The sequence below is a fragment of the Callithrix jacchus genome, chromosome 17 (genome assembly GCF_049354715.1).
Source record: "Callithrix jacchus isolate 240 chromosome 17, calJac240_pri, whole genome shotgun sequence".
In the NCBI taxonomy this organism is placed as follows: Eukaryota; Metazoa; Chordata; class Mammalia; order Primates; family Cebidae; genus Callithrix; species Callithrix jacchus.
In genome coordinates, this window is record NC_133518.1 from 41860975 (window position 1) to 41885024 (window position 24050).

At 35.1% G+C, this 24050-nt stretch overlaps 1 protein-coding gene across 13 annotated transcripts in view; it reads right to left on the minus strand.

Moving 5' to 3' along the window:
* The window catches only part of TRPC1 (transient receptor potential cation channel subfamily C member 1), a 75391-nt gene that overhangs the window by 44967 nt on the left and 6374 nt on the right, over positions 1–24050 (minus strand). For 3 of the 13 annotated variants that reach the window (XM_054247138.2, XM_017965776.4, XM_078354047.1), the window contains exons 2-4: positions 18529–18683; positions 11296–11397; positions 6879–7081 (exon numbers count right to left, since the gene is read on the minus strand). In XM_054247138.2, the coding sequence (XP_054103113.1) occupies positions 6879–7081; positions 11296–11397; positions 18529–18683 (460 nt within the window). Of the gene's footprint in view, positions 1–6878; positions 7082–9321; positions 9416–11295; positions 11398–17353; positions 17453–18528; positions 18684–24050 lie in introns of those variants that run through there. The other 10 variants (XM_035278555.3, XM_035278554.3, XM_078354046.1 and 7 more) reach the window with 5 other exon arrangements.

Here is a 24050-nt window from a genome sequence, read left to right on the forward strand (position 1 = left end):
GTCAGTAAACATAATATATCACAATAACAGATTCAAGAACAAAAACCATATGATTTCAATGGCTGCCAGAAAAACAGTCAATAAAATGCAATATCCCTTTATAACAACAACAACAAAAAACGCCCTCATCAAAGGTATAGAAGGAACATACTTCAAAATAGAAAAAGGCATATAGCATACTCAACAGGGAAAAATTGAAGGCCTTTCCTCTAAAGTCTGGAAAAGACAATGATGCCCACTTTTACCACCATTATTCAAGATAATACTAAAAGTCCTGGCCAGAGCAATTAAGCAAGAGAAAGAAATAAAGAGTATCCAAATTAGAAAATAAAAAGTCATATTAGCCTTGTTCTCAGACGACATGATCTTACATCAAAAAAAAAACCCAAAATTCTCCACCAAAAAACTATTAGAAATGATAAATTCAGTAAAGTTGCAGGATAAAAAATCAACATGCAAATTCAGTAAAGTTGCAGGATAAAAAATCAGCATACAAATGTCAATAACATTTATATATAACATAACTGAACAATATGAATCTCAAAAAGAGTGATTTTTGTATGAGAATGAATGAATAATATAGGGTCAAAGAATAATCTGAAAAATAAATCAAAAAAATAATCCCATTTACAATGGTTACAAAAAAAAATCCTAGGAGTCAATCTAAACAAGTGAAATATCTAGGCAAGGGAGACCATAAAACTCTGATGAAAAAAATAGAAGAGGACACCAAAAAATGGAAAGGTATTTCAAGGTCACGTACTGGAAGAATTAATGTTGTTAAAATGACAATACTATCCAAAGTAATTTTGAGATTCAGTGCAATCCTTATCAAAACACCAATGACATTCTTCAGAGAAACAGCAACAAAAAAATACCAAACTTTATATAAAACCACAAAAGACTCCAAATAGCAAAGTAATCCAAAGCAAAAAGAACAAAGCTGGAAGCATCACACTACCTGACTTCAAAACATACTACAGAGCTACAGTAACCCAAACAGCAGGGTACTAGCATAAATACAGACACACAGAGCAGTGGAGCATAATACAGACCCAGATATAAGACCACACATTTACAATCAATTCATCTTTGACAAAAGTGCCAAGAACATATTTTGGGAAAAGGACAGTCTTTTTAATCAATGATACTGGGAAAGCTGGATTAACTATATATGAAAGAATGAAATGAAACTAGGCCCCAATCTCTCATGACACATAAAAACCAAATCAAAATGGATTAAAGATTTAATCCAGACAATCAAAGCAAAAATAGACAACTGAGATCACATTAAGCTAAAATACTTCTACATAGCAAAGAAAACAAAAGTGAAGAGCCAACTCATAGAATGGAAGACTGTATTTTCAAACTATCCAACTGACAAGAGATTAATAACCAGAATATATAAGCAGCTCAAATAATTCAGTAGCCAAAAAAAAAAAAAAAAAATTATCTGATTTTACAATGGGCAAAAGATCTGAATGAATATTTCTTTTTTTTTTTTTTTTTTTGAGATGGACTCTCACTCTGTCATCCAGGCTGGAGTGCAGTGGGGTGATCTTGGCTCACTGCAACCTCCACTACTTGGGTTCAGGCAATTCTTCTGCCTCAGTCTCCCAAGTAGCTGGGACTACAGGCGCGCGCCACCACACCTGGCTAATTTTTTTGTATTTTTAGTAGAGATGGGGTTTCACCATGTTAGCCAGGCTGGTCTCAAACTCCTGACCTTGTAATCTGCCCACCTCGGCCTCCCAAAGTGCTGGGATTACAGGTGTGAGCCACTGCACCTGGCTAGATAGTTCTTAAAAGAAGACACACAAATAACCAATGAGTATATGAAAAAATGCTCAATATCACAAATCATCAGAGAAATGCAAATCAAAATTACAATGCAGCATCATCTCACTCCAGTTAAAATAGTTGGTATCAAAATGACACATAATAACAAATGCAAGCAAAGATGTGGACAAAGGGAAACTCTCACACACTGTTGGTGGAAATGTAAATAATTATAGCCTCTATGCAGAACAGTATGGAAGTTCTTCAAAAAACTAAAAATAGAACTACTGTATGAGAGTAGTGGGGATGTTAGGAGAAAAAAAAAAAGAAAGAAAGAAAGAATAACGCCTAGTATTTGACAGCACAACAGGGTGACTATAGTCAATAATTTAATGGTATATTTATTATCTACGTTATAAAAGAGTATAGTTGGATTGTTTGCAACATAAAAGATAAATGCTTGAGGGATGGATACCCCACTTTTCATGACACAAATATTACACATTGCATGCCAGTATCAAAGTATCCCATGTACCCGATAAATACATAGATGTACGATGTACCCACAAAAAATTTTTTTTAACTATTATACTTTAAGTTCTGGGATATATGTACAGAACATGCACGTTTGTTACATAGGTATACATGTGCCATGGTAGTTTGCCGCACCCATCAACTTGTCATCTAGGTTTTAAGCCCTGCGTGCATTAGGTATTTGTCTTAATGCTCTCCCTCCCCTTACCTACCACCCCCTGACAGGCCCTGGTGTGTGATGTTCCCTCCCTGTGTTGATGTATTCTCATTGTTCAACTCCCACTTATGAGTAAGAATATGCAGTGTTTGGTTTTCTGTTCCTGTGTTAGTGTGCTGAAAATAATGGTTTCCAGCCTCATCCATGTCCCTGCAAAGGACATGAACTCATTATTTTTTATGGCTACACAGTATTCCATGATGTATATGTGCCACATTTTCTTTATCTAGTTGATCACTGATGGTCATTTTGGTTGGTTCCAAGTCTTTGCTATTGTAAATAGTGCTGCAACAAATATATATTTGCATTTGTCTTTATAGTAGAATTATTTATAATCCTTTGGGATTATTTTAAATATATTTATTTAAAAACTACCATATGATCCAGCAATTCCACTATTAGACATATATATATATATATATCCAAAAGAAAAGAAATCAATATATCCAAGAAACATCTTCATTCCCATGTTTATTGCAGCACTGTACACAGTTGTCAAGATATGGACTCAACCTAAGTGCCCATCTGTGGATGAATGGATTTAAAAACATAGTATAAACACATAGTAAAAAAAATTATTCAGCCATAAAAAATAATGAAATCCTGTAATTTGCAGCAAGATAGATGGAACCTGAGGCCATTATGCTAAGTGAAATAAGCCAAGTACAGAAAGACAAATTTTACATGTCCTAACTTGTATGTAGGAGCTAAAAACAGTAGAGCTCATGAAGATAGAGAGACTCGTGATTACCAGAAAGGAAGGAATCAGATGGATGAAGAGGAAAGAAAATAATATACATGTATTATTACCATTGAACTGTACACTTAAAAATGGCAAAGATAGTAAATTATAGACATATATTTTATCTCAACAAGAAATAAAAATTTTTTTAAAACTACAGTAAGAAACCACTACACTTCTGCTAAAATGACTAAGATAAAAAAGGCTAACAATATCAAGTTTCAATGAGTATGTGGCAGAATTAGAACCATCATACCTTACCAGTAAGAATGTAAAATTGTCTCCAACCACTTTGGAAAACAGTTTAATGACTACTTAAAAAGTTAAACAGACACCTACCATATAACCCAGAAATTCTATTCCCAGGTGTCTACCCAATAAAAATAAAGACACATCCAAACAAAGACTTGTATGTGAATGTTTGCTGCCAAAAACTGGAAACAACTCAAATGTTGACCAACTAGTGAGCAGATAAATAAAAGGTAGTACTATATCCACACAATGGAATGCTGCTCAACAATTTTTAAAATGAATTACTGACATATGAAATAATATGGGTGGACCTCAAAAATATTATAAGTAAAAGAAGCCAGAGACATAAGTCACCATATTTTATGCTTCCATTTATATGAAATTTCTAGTAAAGAAAAGACTACAGAAATAGAAAAATCAGTGGTTGCATGGAGTTGGAGATGGAAGTAAGGATTGACCATGAATGAACAGGCGAGAAAGAACGTTTTCCAGCAACAAGAAATGTTAGAATATTAGATTATGGAAATAGTTACACACTTTATACATACTACAAATTATCCATTTCCACACTTGAAAAAAAGCCTTTTTTGAGGCCCTATGGAGTTAGGTGATTATGTTCTGTGTAACTTTCTAGGGTTTTGGTTTAATCCACACCAATATATGAATATGGAAATATTTCTAAAAAACTAATTTCATATGGCTCAACCTAAATATTTGGGCAACTATAAAAAGAACTGAAGTAAATGAAGCAAGATTAGTAACAGGCAAGTAAACTTAATTAAAAAAGGGAAGGAAACATGAATGGAATTCTGTATAGGCAGAAACTGGGAGAGGAGATTTCTATCACGTGACTAAGCCATTGATGAGACGACCTCCTCCTCCTCCTCCTCCTCCTCCTCCTCCTCCTCCTCCTCCTCCTCCTCCCCTCCTCCCCCTCCCCCTCCCCTCCCCCTCCCCCTCCCCTTCCTCCTCCTGAGTTTTGCTCTTGTCACCCAGGCTGGAGTGCAATAGCATGATTTTGGCTCACTGCAACCTCTGCCTCCCGGGTTCAAGTGATTCTCCTGCCTCAGCCTCCCAAGTAGCTGGGATTAAAGGCACCCACACCACCACGCTCAGCTAATTATTTTGTATTTGTAATAGAGATGGGTTTTTATCATGTTGGCCAGGCTCATCTCGAAACCCTGCCTCCCAAAGTGTTAGGATTACAGGTGTGAGCCACTGCACCCGACAAGATCCATATTTCTAATCAATGGTAATATTAGCCATTAAGGAACATGTATAGAGATGAAAAGAAAAATTGGAATTGAACAGTACTTCCCTTTAGAGATTCTAGCAATATGGAAGCATTGTGTCATAATACCTAAATCTTGCAGGCTATATTATTCATTCATTCTCATACCAAAATCACTCTTTTTGGAGATTCATACCATTCAGTTATTCCAGTACTCCCTCATCATCATCACTGTCATTTCCTACCTCCATGTCACTCTTGTATATTCATTGAGGACTGTGGCACCAAGCTCTCTCTCTCTCTCAAGCCATTTTCCTGCCACTCTGCCAGAAGAATTCCATATCCCTAAGATGACCCCAGCTAACATCCTACTCTCTTGGTAGATAGTGAGCAAAGTGTCACAAATTCATTTGCCTTCAGGGGTGATATTGGTAATAATATGAATAAAGCCGAGTGTACATAGGGCTTACTGGCATTCTAATTCAAAATTATAAAAAAACACTATACAAGTTAAACAAAGCTCTTCTGCAAATTAAATTTAACTGGCAATCCATTTCTTTACTATCTTTCCCAATTCCGGTGTTTCTCAACTTTTTAAAAATTGTTGTCTTCCATTAATAGATAATAAAGATTCCTTCTTTGGAGTTATCTGAAATTTCAAAATACGTCAAATACTGAGACTAAAACCAAACCACAGCATTATATTACTGAAAATATTTTTCTAAACTACAACGATTCACTACCCTTCCCCTGGCCCATTAGGAAATACTACCCTGAAAACTACACCATCTCTGAAATTCAAAAACCAATTATCTCTCCTTTTTTGTTTTTTTGAGACAGAGTCTCACTTGGTCACCTAGGTTAGAGTGCAGTGATACAATGACGATTTACTGCAGCCTCAACCTCTTGGGCACAAGCGATCCTCCCACCTCAGCCTCATGCATAGCTGGGACCACAGATGCAAGCCATCTCATCTGGCTATTTTTGTAGAGACAAGGTCTAGCATGTGGCCCAGGATGGTCTAGAATTCCCTGACTCAAATGATCCACCTGTCTTGGCCTCCCAAAATGCTAGGACTATAGGCATGAGCCACCGTGTCCAACCATCTCACTTTCTTATTTCTAATTCTTTTTCCTATTTGAAGTATATTGGCTCTTCAAATTCTGAGAAACCTTCCTATCTCTCTTTTTACTAATTTTTTTTTTGAGACAAAGTCTCACTCTATCACCCAGGCTGGAGTGCAATGGTGCGATCTCAGCTCACTGCAACCTTCACCTCCCAGGTTCAAGCGATTCTCCTGCCTCAGCCTCCAGAGTAGCTGGGACTACAGGCTCATGCCACCACACCCAGCTAATTTTTGTACTTTTAGTAGAGATGAGGTTTCACCAAATTGGCCAGGCTGGTGTCGAACTCTTCACCTCAGGTGATCAGCCCGCTTCTGCCTCCTAAACTGCTGGGATTATAAGCATGAGCCACCGTGCCCGGTCTCTTTGTATTAATTTTGTTAACTGCCTTTTCTTCTACAGCTCTACTTAGCAATTCCGAGAAATTACTTAAGTCGGGGTCCTTGTCATTTCATATAAATGTTTTCTCAAAGATCATTAACAAAATCTCTCAAGCTCTACTGTTAATGTTCCAAACAATTTGCAGTTTCCAAATAAACCACAATCACATGCTGTACTTTCTTCCTAAAATACCTTTCAATTTTTAACTCTTACTCATACTTAAAGATGTATGACAAGTCATAGCTCCCCTAGTTAGACAGAAAATAGTTTTGATTTATTTATAAATGAGATAGAAAGTGGTATCTCTGCTCCTTCCATGACCTGGAACTTCACTTGGATTAATAAACTCTGCCTCTAAAAAGCAAATAGTGCCCCTGCCAGCAGGAGTATGAGATAACTTCATTCATAATCTGAAGGATTTTTGCAATTATTCAGCATTTGGTAAACATTTCTTTAAAAATGCAGAACACATTGTATAAAGCAAAGGAGCTACGAGTTTGGCTTTCATAAGTCACCCCAGCATCACATTTCTTTAAAACTGCATAGAAAAAATACCAATTTTAAAAAACAACATTATTGATATCACACATCTATTTATCAAAAGTTTAATGTTCTAACCTGGAATGTCGGAGGCTGTCCTTTTTGTTTTTTGCAGAACACAATGTGCATTCACAGCCAACTGCATGGGGCTTGGGTAGAGATACATCCTGTTTTAAGAGCATTGTTAGAATTTCATAGTTGTTACGATGAGCAGCTAAAATGACAGGCGCAACATCCATAGTTGTTGAATACTCAGGATTCTGAATTCGTTCCATTAGTTTCTGAAAAATATTTACATAAATGTCCAAAGTTATTATTTGTGACTTCACAAGCATAATTATCTAAAGAATGAAATGAAAAAATAGGAAGGTACAAAGAACTTAAGAATATGTTAAACATTTGTTTGGACTAAATTTTTCTTTGAAACCTCAAAATTTAACTGTAATTAATAAATGCAATGTAATCATACCAGATAAAATCTTCAATAAGTAACATTCATATAACTAGAGCTCTGTTTTTTCCAACAAAGAAGTGAGAATATCTACAGAAATATCTTAGGGAAAAGTGTTTAATTTTCACAAGATTATAGAATCATGCCTGACAAAAATAAAGAAGAAGAATGTTAGAAAAAGAATATATTGGAAAAATAAAAATGCTAAAAATAGAATATTAACATGTGAGGAAAACTATAAGAATTATACTTCTATGGGAAACCTTATCACATTGACAGCAATGCAGCTACTTGAAAAGGGTAATTTTGTATAAATTTCTTCATTTTGTATAAATTTCTACACATTTTCAATTATTACATATACTACTTCCTACTATAAATGCAAAGACATTAACAATAATGCTACTATTTAATGAGTTCTGGAACTGTTAGGTACTTGACATTTATCATCTCATTTAATTGCCACAGTAGCCTGTAAAACCTAGCATTATAATCCCCAAGAAGAAACTAAGGCTCAGAGACGCTAATGTGCCTGAGCCACTAACAAGGAGGCTGGGTGCTGATCAGAATCCAGGTTTGTATTACTCTGGAGCCAGAGCTCCTTCCACTACAGCAGCCCATTGGTGTGGTAAGAGCATGAAATGAGGAACATAACATTAGTAATTAAAGAATCAGGCTTAAATAAAAAGGTTGATTATTTTTATAACTATCGTATTTTCTTTCTAATACTTCTTACTTTTTTGCAATATTGTAAAAGAAGTGTATACTTATAAAATATCTGAACATATAGAAAATTAGGAAGAATTTAAATACCCATATTCCTACTACCCAAAGAACATTTCCTAGGACAGTATTTCATTCTAATTCTTTTTCTACTACACTCCCCTTTTAGGAACATCTTTGGCATAAACAGTAGGTATTCTAAGCACCAATGATTAAACACAGTGGTCCTTAATATCTCCAAGACCAGGGACCCTTTTAATAATCCATAAAGCAGGACTTTTACATAGACCAGAATCTTCAGGAAAAAAAATTCATGCACAGAATTTTGTATGCAATTTAAGGAAGTTCATAGATTCTGTATTCAAGTATTTTATTTTGCTAATTTACCATAAACATCTTTATGAAAAGAGCTTTTTCCAAACTTAGGATTATCTCATTAACACAGAAGCCCAGCAATGGAATTATGGGTCTAAAGGCCATGAATAGTTTTGAAGCTCTTGACACATAATGTTAAACTCCTTCTAACAGTTTATATTACCAATAATATAAGAAGATATCCATTTTACACTAAAGTATTACTCACCAGTCCTGAGCACGATCACTCCCAATTTATAGTGAAAAATGAAATTTTAATTTACTTTTTTGATCACTGGTTTTAATATTTTCTAATACAGTTATCTGATTTTCCTCTTCTTTTATGAATAATTTGTTTATATACTTATTTATTGAGGACTTCTAATTAATGAATTTACTTTAAAATTACAGAGAAACCTAAAATTAGCCCTTTTCCATCTCAGTGCATTACTGGTTATAAAGAAGAAAAAATATATTTAATCCCTTGAGAGAAAAGTGGTCCTCATGTTTCCTATGAAACATATTTAACTTTAAGATAAACACCACTAGTTATGCATAAGATTAAAGTTCATAATTCCATTGTTCAGAATATAATCTCTGAACGATTAAAGAAACAACCTGAATTTAAAAGACAACTGCCAAAAAGACAAGCTAGCAAGCCAAGTATACAGAATGGATTCATTGAAATGCTTAAAGAATTACTATTATTGAAATGCTAGAAAAAAAAATTTTTTTATTCTGCTTATAGCCAGTTTATATTCCCAGCAGTTATTTAAAATATATAAAAATATTTAACATTGCCTCTCTAGAAGTAAAGGGCTATGAAGATATGATATTGGCTGGGCATGGTAGCTCACTCCTGCAATCCCAGCACTTTGGGAGGCTGAGGCGGGCGGACCACCTGAGGTCAGGAGTTCCAGACCAGCCTGGCCAACAAGGTGATACCCCATCTCTATTAACTATACAAAATTAGCCAGGCATGGTGGTAGGTACCTGTAATCACAGCTACTAGGGAGGCTGAGGCAGGAGAATCGCTTGAACCCAGGACATGGAGGTTGCAGTGAGCTGAGATCGTGCCATTGCACTTGCAGCCTGGGCAACAAAACAAGAGTGAAACTATGTCTCAAAAAAAAAGAAAAGAAAAAAGATATAATCTTGCTGTCATTGAATATATTAAAATAAAGGTTGAATAATCTTTATTTGTTAGAGACAGAGCTGCCAACTCTAAGATTTAGCTGGTAGTGATAACGGTGATGAATAAAACCAGTCAGTGGTTCCAGTACTCTAGCACACTACATCCCACCCTTCCTCCCAGGAAAAGAAATGGACTAAAAGGCTAGAAGATGGGACAGGTGTACCAAAATATCATAATAACTGAAAGATAAATGGCAGAAAATTGAGTAGTATTCCAGATATTTCTGATCCTTTGAATAGGGACTATATTAATAGCCCTTTGTTCCTTATTCCTGTTGGTTTCTTACGACCACTTAAAACTAGATGGTGAAAGTCATACTTTTGTAATAGTCTGAATGAGAGTAAGATTTTTCAGTTAATATATGATAAAGTATACAATTTAGCAAAGGCTCCCATGTTTTCAAAAATGCAGTCAACAATCAATTCATAATTCTTTCTTAAAACAATATTTTTCTTCTCCTTATACACAGCTTATATTCCCAGCAGTTCTTTAAACTGCTTGCTTGTTTCACTGTATCATCACCAATAATGAATGTTATTTCTAAAATTTGATATAAAATAACTATCTTTTTAAATTAGCATTTACTTAGTAGTGACTACCTACCTAATTACGAAAGCAATAAAGAAAAATAAAAAAGAATACAAAAAAATTCTTCATTTGGTCAATGAGAGATGTTGACTGTTAGGTAACACTTGTTGCATTTCCACACAGTCCCTTTTCTCTGCATATTTTAAACCTAGGATCAAATTATATGTACAATCTATTTTCTTTTTCTTATTCTACTTACTATATTTTTCCATGTTCCTATTCTTTTTAAAATATTGTTCTAATGATTGCATAACATTCCATTGTACATATATGTAATCATTTACATTTCCTATCTTCTATTTTGGAATATTTAGATTATGTCACATGGGCTTTTAAAAATTACTACAAGTAAGACCATAACCAACATTTTTGTCCACATTTCTGACCACTATAGATAGCAGAGAAAACACTAGGTTAAACCACATGAACATCTTTCTTATGACAGATCTTGCGAAAATATTTTCCAAAATACCTGCCTCACTAGTAGCATATGAGACTATGATACTCCCTTGCTATCAATGATTTTTTTAATTTGCCAATTTGATATGTAAAAGTTAGTATCTTATTGTATTTATCAGTAAGATTTAACATTTTGAATTTTCTGAGATTTTATGTCCTTTTCTAATATGTTTTTCACCAATTTGTCTAAAATTAAGATGATTAATTTATGATATATGCTGCAAATATCTTTTGCCAGTTATTCATCTGCTTTCTAAATTTTGCCTGAGGTTTGGATTCCAAAAATCGAACTTCTGTAACAGCAAAAACTGTGCCACTGTGATTTCTGTCCACTGCTTTTATGTACAGAAAGTCTTATCACTCCGATTACTTAAACATTCACCTACATTTCTTCCAGTTTGTTGGTTTCATTGATTACATTTCTTTCTTATCTATCTGGAAACTAATCTATATTTTCAACATTATCTGCAGAATATTTCAAACTATAAATACTTGTCCACAGTGACAAAATTACAGAAATATCAACTAAATTTTGAAAAGTTTCCTGAAAGCAATACTAATTATCTGTGCAAGTGTCTACTTAAAGTAATATTTTACAGAGTAAGAAAAAGATCTAATTAAAAAAAAAAAACAAAATAAATTTGAGGGAAGGAAAAAATGGCAATGGGGCAGGAGATCTATTTTGGTTTAAAAATCCAAATTAATAAATATTTAAGAGTACTAACTACTATAGTTGGTCTTGATGATCGTTTTGATCGATGATTAAGTAGTATATCAACAGCTCCCACTACTTCAGAGTCGATTGCCACCAAAAGTGCATCTGCAGACTTTAAAAAAAAAAAAAGTTAAAAATGAAAAGGGAAGATAAAAAGGTAAACTACTTCTTTCTACTAATTCATAAATAAAACTATTTTTAAAAATTTTAAACTGTATTATATACAGTAATACTGACTTTTCAAAAATTTTGACTGTACAAATAGTACATTGGCTTGCCTTAGGAGTACTTCTGTGTGCCACAATATACACATTTCTGTCCTGGTTTCAAGACATGAGTTGGTAAAATAATGAATGTTTCACAGAAGGGATTATTAGTGTAACAGTGCTGATCCAAGCAGCATTAAAGTTGAAAAAATTTTTTCAAGATCTTTACTCTTGAACTATGGGCCAAAGGAATTTTAACAATCCAAATCTATAAAAGAAACTGTCAAGAACTATTACTACAGGTAAAGGATTGTTTTTAGTCTAATGAAAATCATCATCATCAATGCAAACAGGAGTATGGGGAGAATATTCAAAGGGGAGAGCCTTCTGTTCTCATTTTTAAAATACATGGCTGACTGAAATGCTACAAATTTGACATGTATGAACAATTTCATCAAGTATAAGCCACAAATAATTAGGCTACCAAAGCTCATAGAGACAGGAGGGAGAAGTGACTTTACCATTTTACTCCCAATCTATAGCTCATTGTGAAGATGCGCCTTTAACAAGAGGAAAAAGTAAGGAGACTCTGAGGAAATGGGGACTTTTCAACTCTGTAACAAAGCCTATATATAGTCTTGTTGGCAACCATAACATCAGGTTTTTGGATTTTTAGGGAAAAATATAAAGGAAGGAGAAAAATATAAGGATAAACAATTATTTAATCTAAGAAAATGCCCTGATTATTTTCAATGTGTACATATTAGCTGCTGTAATCTTTAATAACTATTTAAATCAACGTTCTTGCTCTTGGGAACAAAATTATATCATATCTTTAATATTCTTTGCAGCTGAAAAAAGTTTATATCTACTTTATCTGAATGTAAAAAATAACACTAAAAGTGGCAGACTCTACTTGAAAATCTAAAAGTAGGACTATGCACCCCAAAGAAAGGCTTAGAGTCCTCATTCAACCATTAGGAATCACCTATGTTTTCCCACAGAAAAACTCCCCACCCAGATGGGAAATTTAACCATTGTTCTATCCCCTAAAACTTTCAGGGTTCATTGAGCTGTAGTCTATGCTTTAAAGTCCTAGCATTATTATTATTATGCTTTGCAAACATTTCTCTTCAGATTTTACCATATTTAGTCAGTTGAAGCTAATGAACAAAAAGAATGCTATATCTATTACTACTAAATATTTCATTAAAATTAAAATTAAAATGATTTTTAATTTTTTTTTTTTTTTGAGACACAGTCTTGAACTCTATCGCCCAGGCTTGAGTGCAGTGGCAAGATCTCGCCTCACTGCAACCTCAGCCTCCCAGGTTCAAGCAATTCTCCTGCCTCAGTCTCCCAAGTAGCTGGGACTACAGGCACACGCCAGCATGCCTGGCTAATTTTTGTACTTTTAGTAGAGATGGCGTTTCACTATGTTGGCCAGGTTGATCTGTAACTCCCGACCTTAAGTGATCCGCCCACCTCGGCCTCCCAAAGTGCTAGGATTACAAGCGTGAGCCACTTCACCTGGCCTATGATTTTTAATTTTAACCAATAAAGCTAACTAGAGTAACGCCATTGCTTGCAAAGTCCAACACCAGGTAACTTCAACAATCTGAAATACAGCCATGGATTTAAAAATAGCAACACATTGAGCTGTCACAAACAAACTTCATGGGTATTATTTCCCCAAAGAAACAGGCCCAAGCATTCTGATTTAGAATTATCTATAAATGATGAATATCTGGCTTTCCCAAGTACTCTTCAGATCTTTACTGAATAAAAGAATAGCTAGATTAAAACCAACAGTGTAGAGGAAAAGGAAGAAATAATTACTAAAAGTTTACTACTGAAAAGATTAAATACCAATATAGCAAAATCACTATCAATGCACAGCAGTCTAAAGCCACATAATGTAAGGACAAACATGTTAATAGTTTCAGACCATATGAAGCAAAGTAAAATAATTACATTTCAATCATTCCAACTAAGGATGGTAAAGTTAAATTATATTCAGATACATTACTTAGTAAAGAATAAAGATTTACATTAAATCTTTCAATGCTTAAAAGTATAAGCTTCAGCTATAAAATATTCATTTACATTACAATGTCTTATAAATAAGGAGTTCCCATTGACTTATTCTGTACAAATGGTATGTTATTTGATAAATCAATGGCAGTTATGAAGGAAACAAATTTTTAAAACTATTTTAAAAATATATAGTTACACAAAAAACCCTCACTAGTTTTGTTTTCCAAATTCTCAGATATTTGACAATTCTTTATTTAAAGCTCTTTAAAACATATACTTATTACGTATTTATGAGGTCATTATCTTCCTTCCTACCTTAGAATTTGTCTTTTCAACAATTCCCATATTCTTTCCTTTAAGCTCAGAGTAAAAAAAGTTACTTATTTCCTTTCCAAAGCTACATTTTCCATCTTAGTATTCTATTTAATGCTCTCCAATCTTTAGAACCCTGGTCCTTCATTTGCAGAAATACCAGTCTCATCTCCTACCTCCCAGAACTTTAAATCCTTCCTCACTCGTTGCTAACCTGCTTACTCTTTATTAACTTAATTCCATCTTTCTCTTACCACCCAAGTTTTCTTCTTCCCTTTACTGTGTCAAACTTTGCAAATCAAAGTGTATCATTTCTCCAATTCTACTGATGCCAGATTTTCAAAATCCAATTACTTTTTTTACCTTCTAATTTTTCTTCTTTTCTTTTTTTTTTTTTTTTTTGAGACGGAGTTTCGCTCTTGTTACCCAGGCTGGAGTGCAATGGTGCGATCTCCGCTCACTGCAACCTCCGCCTCCTGGGTTCAGACAATTCTCCTGTCAGCCTCCTGAGTAGCTGGGATTACAGGCACGCACCACCATGCCCAGCTAATTTTTTGTATTTTTAGTAGAGATGGGGTTTCACCATGTTGACCAGGATGGTCTCGATCTCTCAACCTCGTGATCCACCCGTCTCGGCCTCCCAGAGTGCTGGGATTACAGGCTTGAGCCACCGCGCCCGGCCTCTTCATTTCTAAGAAATATGTTAAAACTATTCTTTTGGCTTTCACAATGCTGCACTATCCTAACTGCCTCTGATATCTTTAACAATTCCTTTGGTCTTTAATGAAACTCATTAAATGTAGATGTTTCCTTAAGAACGAATCTGCACCAGCCCTTTGCTCTTCTCCATGATTTCACTTACTCCCACATGGTGATGGGCACTCCCATGGCCATGCTTGCTCACTGCATCTCTTTAGCCTGACCTCTCCATAGAGATATAATCTTCATCTGTGTTTGCCTGATGAGGACTACCTGATAGCCCCCAAATCAACAAGTACAAAACCAGAATTCACATTCCTTTGCCCCAAGCTTGACTTAGCTTCTGAACTTAATGCTTTCCTTTTTTCCTTCTCCCAGTAACCCATGTTTAAGATTTCCAAATCATCCTGGACTCCTCAATTTCCCCCTCCAAATCAAAATATTCACTAAAATTTGTCAATTCCTCACAGTGGTCTCCAATCTTTTTGGCACCAGGGACTGTTTTCATAGAGCAGGTAGGGAGATGGTTTTGGATGAAACTGTTCCACCTCAGATCATCAGGCATTGGATAGATCTCATAAGGAGCATGTAACCTAGATCCCTTGCATGTGCAGTTCACAATAGGGTTTGCACCCCTATGAGGATCTAATGCCATCACTGATTGACAGGAGGCAGAGCTCAGGCGGTAATGATCACTGACCTGCTGCTTACCTCCTGCTGTGCAGCCCAGTTCCTAACAGGTCCTGGAACCGTATAGGTCATGGACCCATATCTGTCTTTCTCCCTCACCCTTGTTATAACCACTGTTTTTCTTATAGCACTGTTCCAGTTCAAGCATTAACCTCTTCATATCTAGATTACTACAAAAACTGTTCATGTAGGCTATAGCCTTTCCCACTTTCCATTTCCCAATCTGTACTAAATGCAGCCACTAGATTCATCTTTCTAAAATACCACTAGGCACATCACATCCTTTCTCAAAAATCATGTAATGACACCCCCTATCTATTATATAAAACCCAAATTCCTTATTCTGGCATTCAAGGCCCTTTGCATCTGTTTTAATTATTTGTTCCCACTACTCTCAAACCCAAATGCTTTGTTTGAAAAAGCTAAATCAATTCACTGTCTCAAAAATATACATTGTATATGCCTTTGTTTACATCCTTCTCTACATCCCCTGTTCCCTACCTATCTTTACATGTTTGAGAGTAGATCAGCATAATAGGTAAGAGCATGGATTCTGGAGCCAGAACCTAAGTTCAGATTCCAGGTCTGCCATTTACAGAGTAACTTTGGGCAAGTTATTTGACCTTTTTACCTCAGTTTCCTCTTCTATAAAATGGGGATAATAATATCTAACTCATCCTTATGTTGTGAGGATTAAGTAAGTGAACATATTTTAAGGTTCCTGGCAGAGAGTAGTAATATATAAATGTTAGCAATTATTAATATTTCAATGCTGAGCTCAACTGATACTTTTCCAATGAAGTCTTTCTTGATAGCCCCAACTTACAGTGGTCTTGCCCTTCTCTGTATTTCTAAATCATTTACATCAAACCACAAAAGTTGAATTATAAAATAGCGTTTCTCAATAACAGCAGTACTGAAATTTTTGGTCAAATACTATTTTATTGTGGGGGCTGTCTTGGGTATTGTAGGATGTTCAGCAACATTCCTAGCCTCTACACACTAGATGACAATAGTAACCTGCCCTCCAATTATGAAACCAAAATATCTTCAGATATTGCCAAATGTCCTCTGATGGTGACAAAATCATTTGGTTGAGAACCACTGATATAACAAAGATACATGAAAGCTCTTAAAAATACAAAGCAATATAAAAAAAGGTCAAGTATTATTACCACTCAACACTTACCAAATATACTTTTGTATTATTTAATTGACTTGTGATTCATACATAATTGTCCAATTTGTCTTAACGATCCTATCACACAGAACCCATGTTCTACTTATTCATTTTTTACTTACTTATTTCCACAATCACACCCAACCAAAGACCTTGGACATTGATGACTGATAAAATAAGACACAGGTAACTGGACAGAACACAGTGAAGTAGAAAGAGAATGGGATTTGCAATCAGAAGATTAAATTCAAAGCTTAGTCTTCTCCTTACTAATTTTAGAACATTGGGAAATTCATTGAAGTCTATGAGCCTCAGTTTTCTAACCTATAAAATGTAACATCAATATAGGTTGACTATGATGTCTGAATGTGATCAAGTATATGAAAGTACCTCGTATAATGCTAAACTATTACATGTATATAACCATATGTGTAAAAAGCAAAATTTTTATACCATAATAATTCTTTTATCCAGAATCATCAGTGTATCAATTTTTTGCTATCCTTATTTTCTAGGTAACTGAAGCTTATGCCTTTAAGTGTTTAATTTTAAAATTTAAACTTTTTTTTTTTTAAAGACAGGGTTTCACCATATTGGTCAGGCTGGTCTCGAACTCCTGACCTCAGGTGATCCACCCACCTCAGCCTCCCAAAGTGCTGGGATTACAGGTGTGAGCCACCGTGTCCGGCAAAATTTAAACTATTTTGATGGAAGTCTTCTGCTTTCACAAGTGTCTTATAGACACACAAACACACATAAACACACACACGCATATATACAGTCTTTCTTCTAAAACAATAGGTACTGAATATAATTTAACTCTTCCTTACTGACTCTGGGCCATTGTTATAGCCTTAATTATCATTCTAACATATAGCTCCCTAAGAGAATATCAGATATGTAATGCTGTTGACCTCTGTTAAATAGTGTTGGAGGTACCACACCTCATTTTGTTCCACTGCAGCTCTCATGCTCCTTCCATTGTCCCTCAGATTCTCTATGGATTAGAAGTTAATTAAGTTTGTTAAAATGGGACCTAAAATGAGAAAAAATAGACTCTGATGGAGGGCTCCTATAACTAAAGTTCATAAATTTAATTTGTAAACTTCATGGCAGCCAACCACTGGCTGCTCAGAGACATTTTCTACTTACTTTCTGGTTCTCAATTGCGGTCTGGATAACTGAGGTTGTGGGGTAAGCAATTCTTTTTTTTACTCCAAACATATATATGGAGACAGTACCACATGTTGTTTTATATATATATACACACACACACACATACATATACCTATACATATATAAAATAGCAATGTACATAGAATTACCCTACTTATATTCAGAAAATCTGCTGAGAGTGTCTCCTGATGCCACTAAAAAAATGGGCCTCATTAAGAAAAAAAAAAAAGAGGTAGAAATTAATGTGCCAAGTCCCATCATAAGCAAAACCAAAAGGAAAGGAAAATAGTATTATCGAATTTCCTTTAGAATCTCTAGACTGAATTTATTCAAGACTCACACACATGCCTGTTTTTCTACCCAAAGTGATATGAAGATAAATAGGAAGGTCTATCTTAAATAGGTAAATAAAAATCATTCATCTTTAGATAAAAACAAACATGAAGATTCAAACAAATAAGAAAATTTAATAAAACTTAGGAGAAAACCAAAGTCAAACTGACAATTGTTTTAAGTCAGAAATACTTTGTTGATGTGTCTTTAACTAATATGGGCCACAGAAAAACCTGTTCCCCTGACACTTCCAGAGTATTTGTACTATTTTAGATATATAATGTAAATAGTGTTAACACAAGTAATGAAAACAAAGTCATCTTTAATAAGTCATCATAATTTACCTCCATCAGATGTGGGGGAAAATGACATTTGGGAGGAAAAAGATAAATCAATTCAAAATATTATACTTTTCAAAAAGTTTTTTGTTTGTTTGTTTTTTAAACTTTTAGTGGCTCAAAACCAAATAAAAGTTGAAGGAAGGGAGAAAGAAGAATGAGAGAGAGAAAGAAAAGGGGGAAAAAAAAAAGAAAACAAGAAGGAAAGAATAAAGCATGGCATATCTAACAGCACTTAGAAGTTCACTGGATAAAATTATCTAGCCTTGTACCTGACAACCGTAGTCCAAAAGAAGCTGCAGTATATCCAAGTTTTCGTTTTCAATAGTTATGGTAACAGCATTTCTCCCAAGCACATCTACGCAATTTATGTTCAAGTCACCTGAACTGTTTTCCTCCAAAATCTTTTTAACCATATAATAGTCACCTAAATAACAATATACAAACATAATTTAATATCCATGAATATCAAGTAAGAATGACTGTAAAGAAAAACTTAGCTTGTTGAATTAAAAGACAAAAGCCTCAACTCATTTTTGTATATAAAAATGTGCACAGAAAATGTGAACATTTCCTTGATGAAAATTTATACATTGATAAAATAATACATACATCAGCAGCAGACATAAAAAGCAGAAAAAATTTTAAATATACAATATGACATAAAAATTAGTTTAAAATTAATAACTTAAGAAGATAAACTTTTAGAAGATATTTAAAGCAATTTAATAAAGGATGACCAAAAGCACAGACTGGAAGCAAGAAAAATTAGATAGAAAAAGCTTAAAGAATTACGTTTTATATCGCAAATATACACAGACATTTACTTACACATCATCAAGTTAAAAATGAGATCTAGTAATAAGTAGAGGATATTATAAAGAGGTCTTTCAGGGGAAAACATACTTTGGAAAAGCGGTGTAAATACCTATATATTCAAGGATATGTATAGTAAAGGGAAGAATTTCTGAAAATCCTCTTCCCTCCTCCCCACCCTCCAAACACACACACACACACACACATATGCACACACCATCTCATTAATGAAGCTATTTAGATTAAATGACCAGGGAACATTCAACTCACAAAACTCTTAAGGCTGAGCTACGATTAGTGCCTCACCTGTTAGGAGCAGGCAAATTGCCTTCCGTGTGACTGTACCCCACAACAAAACAGTTGTCCCATGTGGGGAAATGAGAGCAATTACAGCAGTAATTATTTTCAGAAAGGGCCCACTGTATTTGTCGCTGGCCAGATGGTACAAGAATATGGGGAATAAATCAAAAGAAAACTACTAATAAAATAGAGAAAAAAAGCACGGGGGGCAGTTGCTCATTTAATTTCATTTAACTTGTTCAACATTAGATAAATAAACCATTTTAAGTGATATGCAAATATAGTTGCTCCTTAGAAGTCTATAAATAAACAGGAAAAGAAAATGCAGTGTAGAAAATAGAAAGAAAAAGAAATGAATGATTTTGTGATACAGAAAAAGAAATTACTGAAACTGGGCTAAATGAGTAAGAAAGACCCGTAACAGATTTTATTCGTAAAATTTCAAATACATTTGCTACTATTTTTAATCTATGGCCTTAAACTCCCTGCCCCACACATATAACTTCTTTTGAAGGAAGCTGGGTGATAGTTTTCTTGACAATGTTATTTCCTTAGTTCCCTCAAGAAGAAAACTAGTCACAAAAAGTATTTTTCCCATAGTACTACTAGTTAGCAGTCAGACACAAATGCTCCCCAGGAAAAACTTATCAGACAGACACTTCACAAACTGATGCTCTAAGTCACAAGTTGAACCAATAGTGACCAAAGACAGACCAGTGAAAATATATCACTATTACTGGAAAGTGACATTTAAAACCTTATTTCAGGTGAATCTATTTCAACATCTTAATAGTAGAATGCTACACATAAAAATTTTGCTATATTTTCTTTTTGTTATCATGATGTGTCTAGATGAGGAGTAATTTTTTATTTAGCCTGCTTAGGACTCATTAGCCTTTCTAAATTTAGAGGTTTTTTATTTTTATTTTTTATGGAGATGAGGTCTTGCTACGTTGCTCAGGCTTGTCTCAAATTCCTAGCCTCAAGCAATCCTCTCACCTCGGCCTCCCAAAGCACTGGGATTACAGGCATGAGCCATCACATCTGGTCTAGGCTGTCTAAATCTAAAGACTTCTACTCTTCATTAATTCTTCAGTATTTTCAGCCATTATCTCTTCAAATATTGCTTCACCTCCGTATTACTTTCGCTCCTGTCAACTTCGATTAGACATTAAGTTAGACATTCCCATTTCAACATCTGTTTCTCTCAGGATTTTGTGTTTTTCCCTTTTTTCTCTCTCTTTCCTGTATTCTGGGTAATTTCTTCACATATTTCTTCCAGTCACTTATTTCTCCTCTAACTTCCAGTCACATTCTTCCTTTAACCCATTCACTGATTTCTTAAAAATCTAATGACTGCATTTTTTATTTGTATTTCCAACCATCTTATTTTCTTATGTTTTCATATCCTTATTTCACTTTTTCATCATTTTAAACATAATTATTTTTATGATCTCTATATGATAGCTTAATTATCTGAAAGGAGTATTAATTTGAACCCTAAGACAAGAGGCAGGACCATGGTTATGTATCCTTAAAAAGAGTCTTATTTTTACCCTTATTCAGAGCACACGCTAACACAAACAAGCTTCTTTGACGTCTCCATGTGCTGGTAGATTGGTTTTTCTCCTCATCTACCTCTTTGCTGAAGGTACAGTCCTTTAAGGATCCTGGTTTTGGCTGGGTGCAGTGGCTCACGCCTGTAATCCCAGCACTTTGGGAGCCCAAGGCAGGCAGATCACCTGAGTGAAGTTCAAGACCAGCCTGACAAACATGGAGAAACGCTGTCTCTAGTGAAAATACAAAATTAACCAGGCATGGTGGTGCATGCCTGTAATCCCAGCTACATGGGAGGCTGAGGCAGGAGAATCGCTTGAACCCAGGAGGTAGAGGTTGCGGTGAGCCAAGATTGTGCCACTGCACTCCAGCTTGGGCAATATGAGTGAAACTCCATCTCAAAGGAAAAAAAAGATTCTGGTTTTATGCTTAGATGTTAAGTACAACTCCTCACTTTCCGTAGTCTTAAAGCCTTGTAACCTGTTGAGTCGTATGGGCATCAAGACTCAAATCCCTGCAGTACCCAAAATAATAACTCTTATCCCCATCCATGGAGCAAGCCATAGTGTCAGCTCACAAACTCCTGGTTTTTCAGTCTTTTCTTCACTTTTGTATCTTGGTTGTTTCCCCCACTTTCTTAAAAGTTCAGCTGTTCATTTAACTGGATGTTTATTGTATTTTAGCTGTCATTTCTAGGTGATTTGAAGAAGAAAGGTTTCCAGATAATCTAATCAACCATACTGCTAGAGACAGAAGAGTATGAAGAGCTACATAAATAAATCCTTATGACATTTTATAAATTTCAGGTATAGCAAACAGACAACAATAATTGCTACATGTTAAAAAAATGTAGATTGCTGTTAAAAAAGAAACTGCATTACAAATATCACATATTCCAGCTTTAAAGGTTTTTGTTTGTTTGATTTGTTTGTTTTTTTAAGACAGAGTCTCACTGTCCCCCAAGCTGGAGTAGTGTGGGCACCATTCGGCTCATTGCAACCTCTACCTCCTAGGTTGAAGCAATTCTCCTGCCTCAGACTCCCAAGTAGCTGGGATTACAGGCACCTGCCACCATACTGAGCTAATTTTTGCATTTTTAGTAGAGATGGGGTTTTGTCATGATAGCTAGAATGGTCTCAAACTCCTGACCTCAAGTGATCTGCCTGCCTTGGCCTCCCAAAGTATTGGGATTACCGACGTAAGACACCGTGCCTGGCCCTAAAGTTTTAAAGACTATTTCTATTGTAGTTAAGGAGCTATACAAGAAAGAAAGAAAGAAAAAAAAAACCTTAAAAATCAAATCAAAACCAAATAAATAACCTTCATCCCAAAAAATAAAAAGTTTCACTCTACTACAGCTAATATAGTCATGCAAATGAAAAATCACATTATAGTCACAGAACCTATAAAAAAACCTAGAGTGGTTGCTAAGCATTTCAGAGAAGTTTATATTTGCAAATTATTTAAAACAATGTACTATGTCAAAAAAAGAACAGTCTTAATTTTTAGGATCAGTATATATATAAAGAGAGGTTAGAAAACTTAAATAGCAAGACACTAGTTATAGAACAAGGATTACAATTCAAAATGCCTGTGTATGACAGGCAAATACATAAATGCCATCCATTTTATACTGAAGGTGCTTTCAAGAGTTACGTCTTTTGTCTTTTAAAATATAACACATAAAGTGCAACATAATTTGTTTACTTTTTTGGCTAGATGGTAGTCTTTCTCAGTGAAGGAAAAAGAAACCATTTTCAATCAATTCCACAGGGAGTGTATCAATTCAACAACAAATCTTCTTAGCCCCCTCTCCAAAATATCTCCCATAATCATCTACTTGTCTCCATGTATACTGCTACCTGCAGTCCAATCCCCCGTGATTTTCCTCCTGGACTCTGCAATAGCTTCTTAACTAATACAGCTGCTGACCAAGATTCTCTCCTTGACCAAACTCTAGTCAGGCTTTTCTGAGCTCTTCACTAGGCCTCCACCTTGGCCTACATAAACTTGAACAAAACACTAAGAGTTTCTAACAACTGAAGGCTGCATCCCTAGGATGACCCTAGCCCCTCTTAAAATACCTGTCCGGGAAAACTTAAAGCCGACATAAGAATTTACTGTTTGTTCCAGGCAATGCGTGAAGACAGGGCCTCTATCTCCCAGCCTAAGGGGAGGGTAGAAGCCTAACTTCCCTGAGTGCCATTAGCCAACTCAGATAGGTTGTACATGGACCAACTCCCCAAGTCCTGTATTCTGTAATTTTTCACTTCCCTGACTCCACCTGAGCCCACACTCACCCGCTTCCTTGTTTGCTCAATCTCCCTTTAAAACACCCAGTTATCTCGTATAAATTGAAGTTGAATTCAGTTCACACTGGACTCTTTTCCCTATTGCAAATTATATTACTTATTAATACTTTATACTGTAGCACAGGGGTCAACAAACTTATTCTGAAAAAGGGTTAGATAGTAAATATTTTAGGTTTTGTGGGCCATGCACTCTCAGTCACAACTACTCAACTCTGCCCTTTCAACACAAAAGCAGCCACAGGCCATATGTAAACAAATGATAGTGGATGTGTTCTAATAAAAGTTTGTTTATGGACACTAAAATTTGAATTTTATAGACTTTTCATGTGTTATGAAATATTATTCTTTTTTAACCATTTGAAATATAAAACTTAAAAAAAAGTCTTAGCTCCCTTACAAAACATGCAGATATGGTCTGTGGGCCATAGTTTGCTCACTTCTGCTCTAGCCCCACCCCTTCAATCCACTCTCCACTCCACAGCTAGAGTTATCAGTCAAAGATTCAAAACATATCAAGCTTACAGTCATGGTGATTTTCTATCACACATAAAAGCCAAATTTTTACTGTGGCCTACAAAGCCCTATAGGACTTAGTTAGGCCTTGTTATCATTCTGAATTCATCTTGTGCCTCTCTATTGCTCAGCCAATAATCATTCCAAACCAATGTTTTCCGAAGTGCAGGTTGCAACCCATTAACAATCATGAAATCAGTTTAGTGAATCCTAACCAGCAATTTAAAAAAATTAAATAGTGATCCGATAGATCCTTAGCAACAAATTGACTCTCACCAACTGCAGCAAACTCTTGA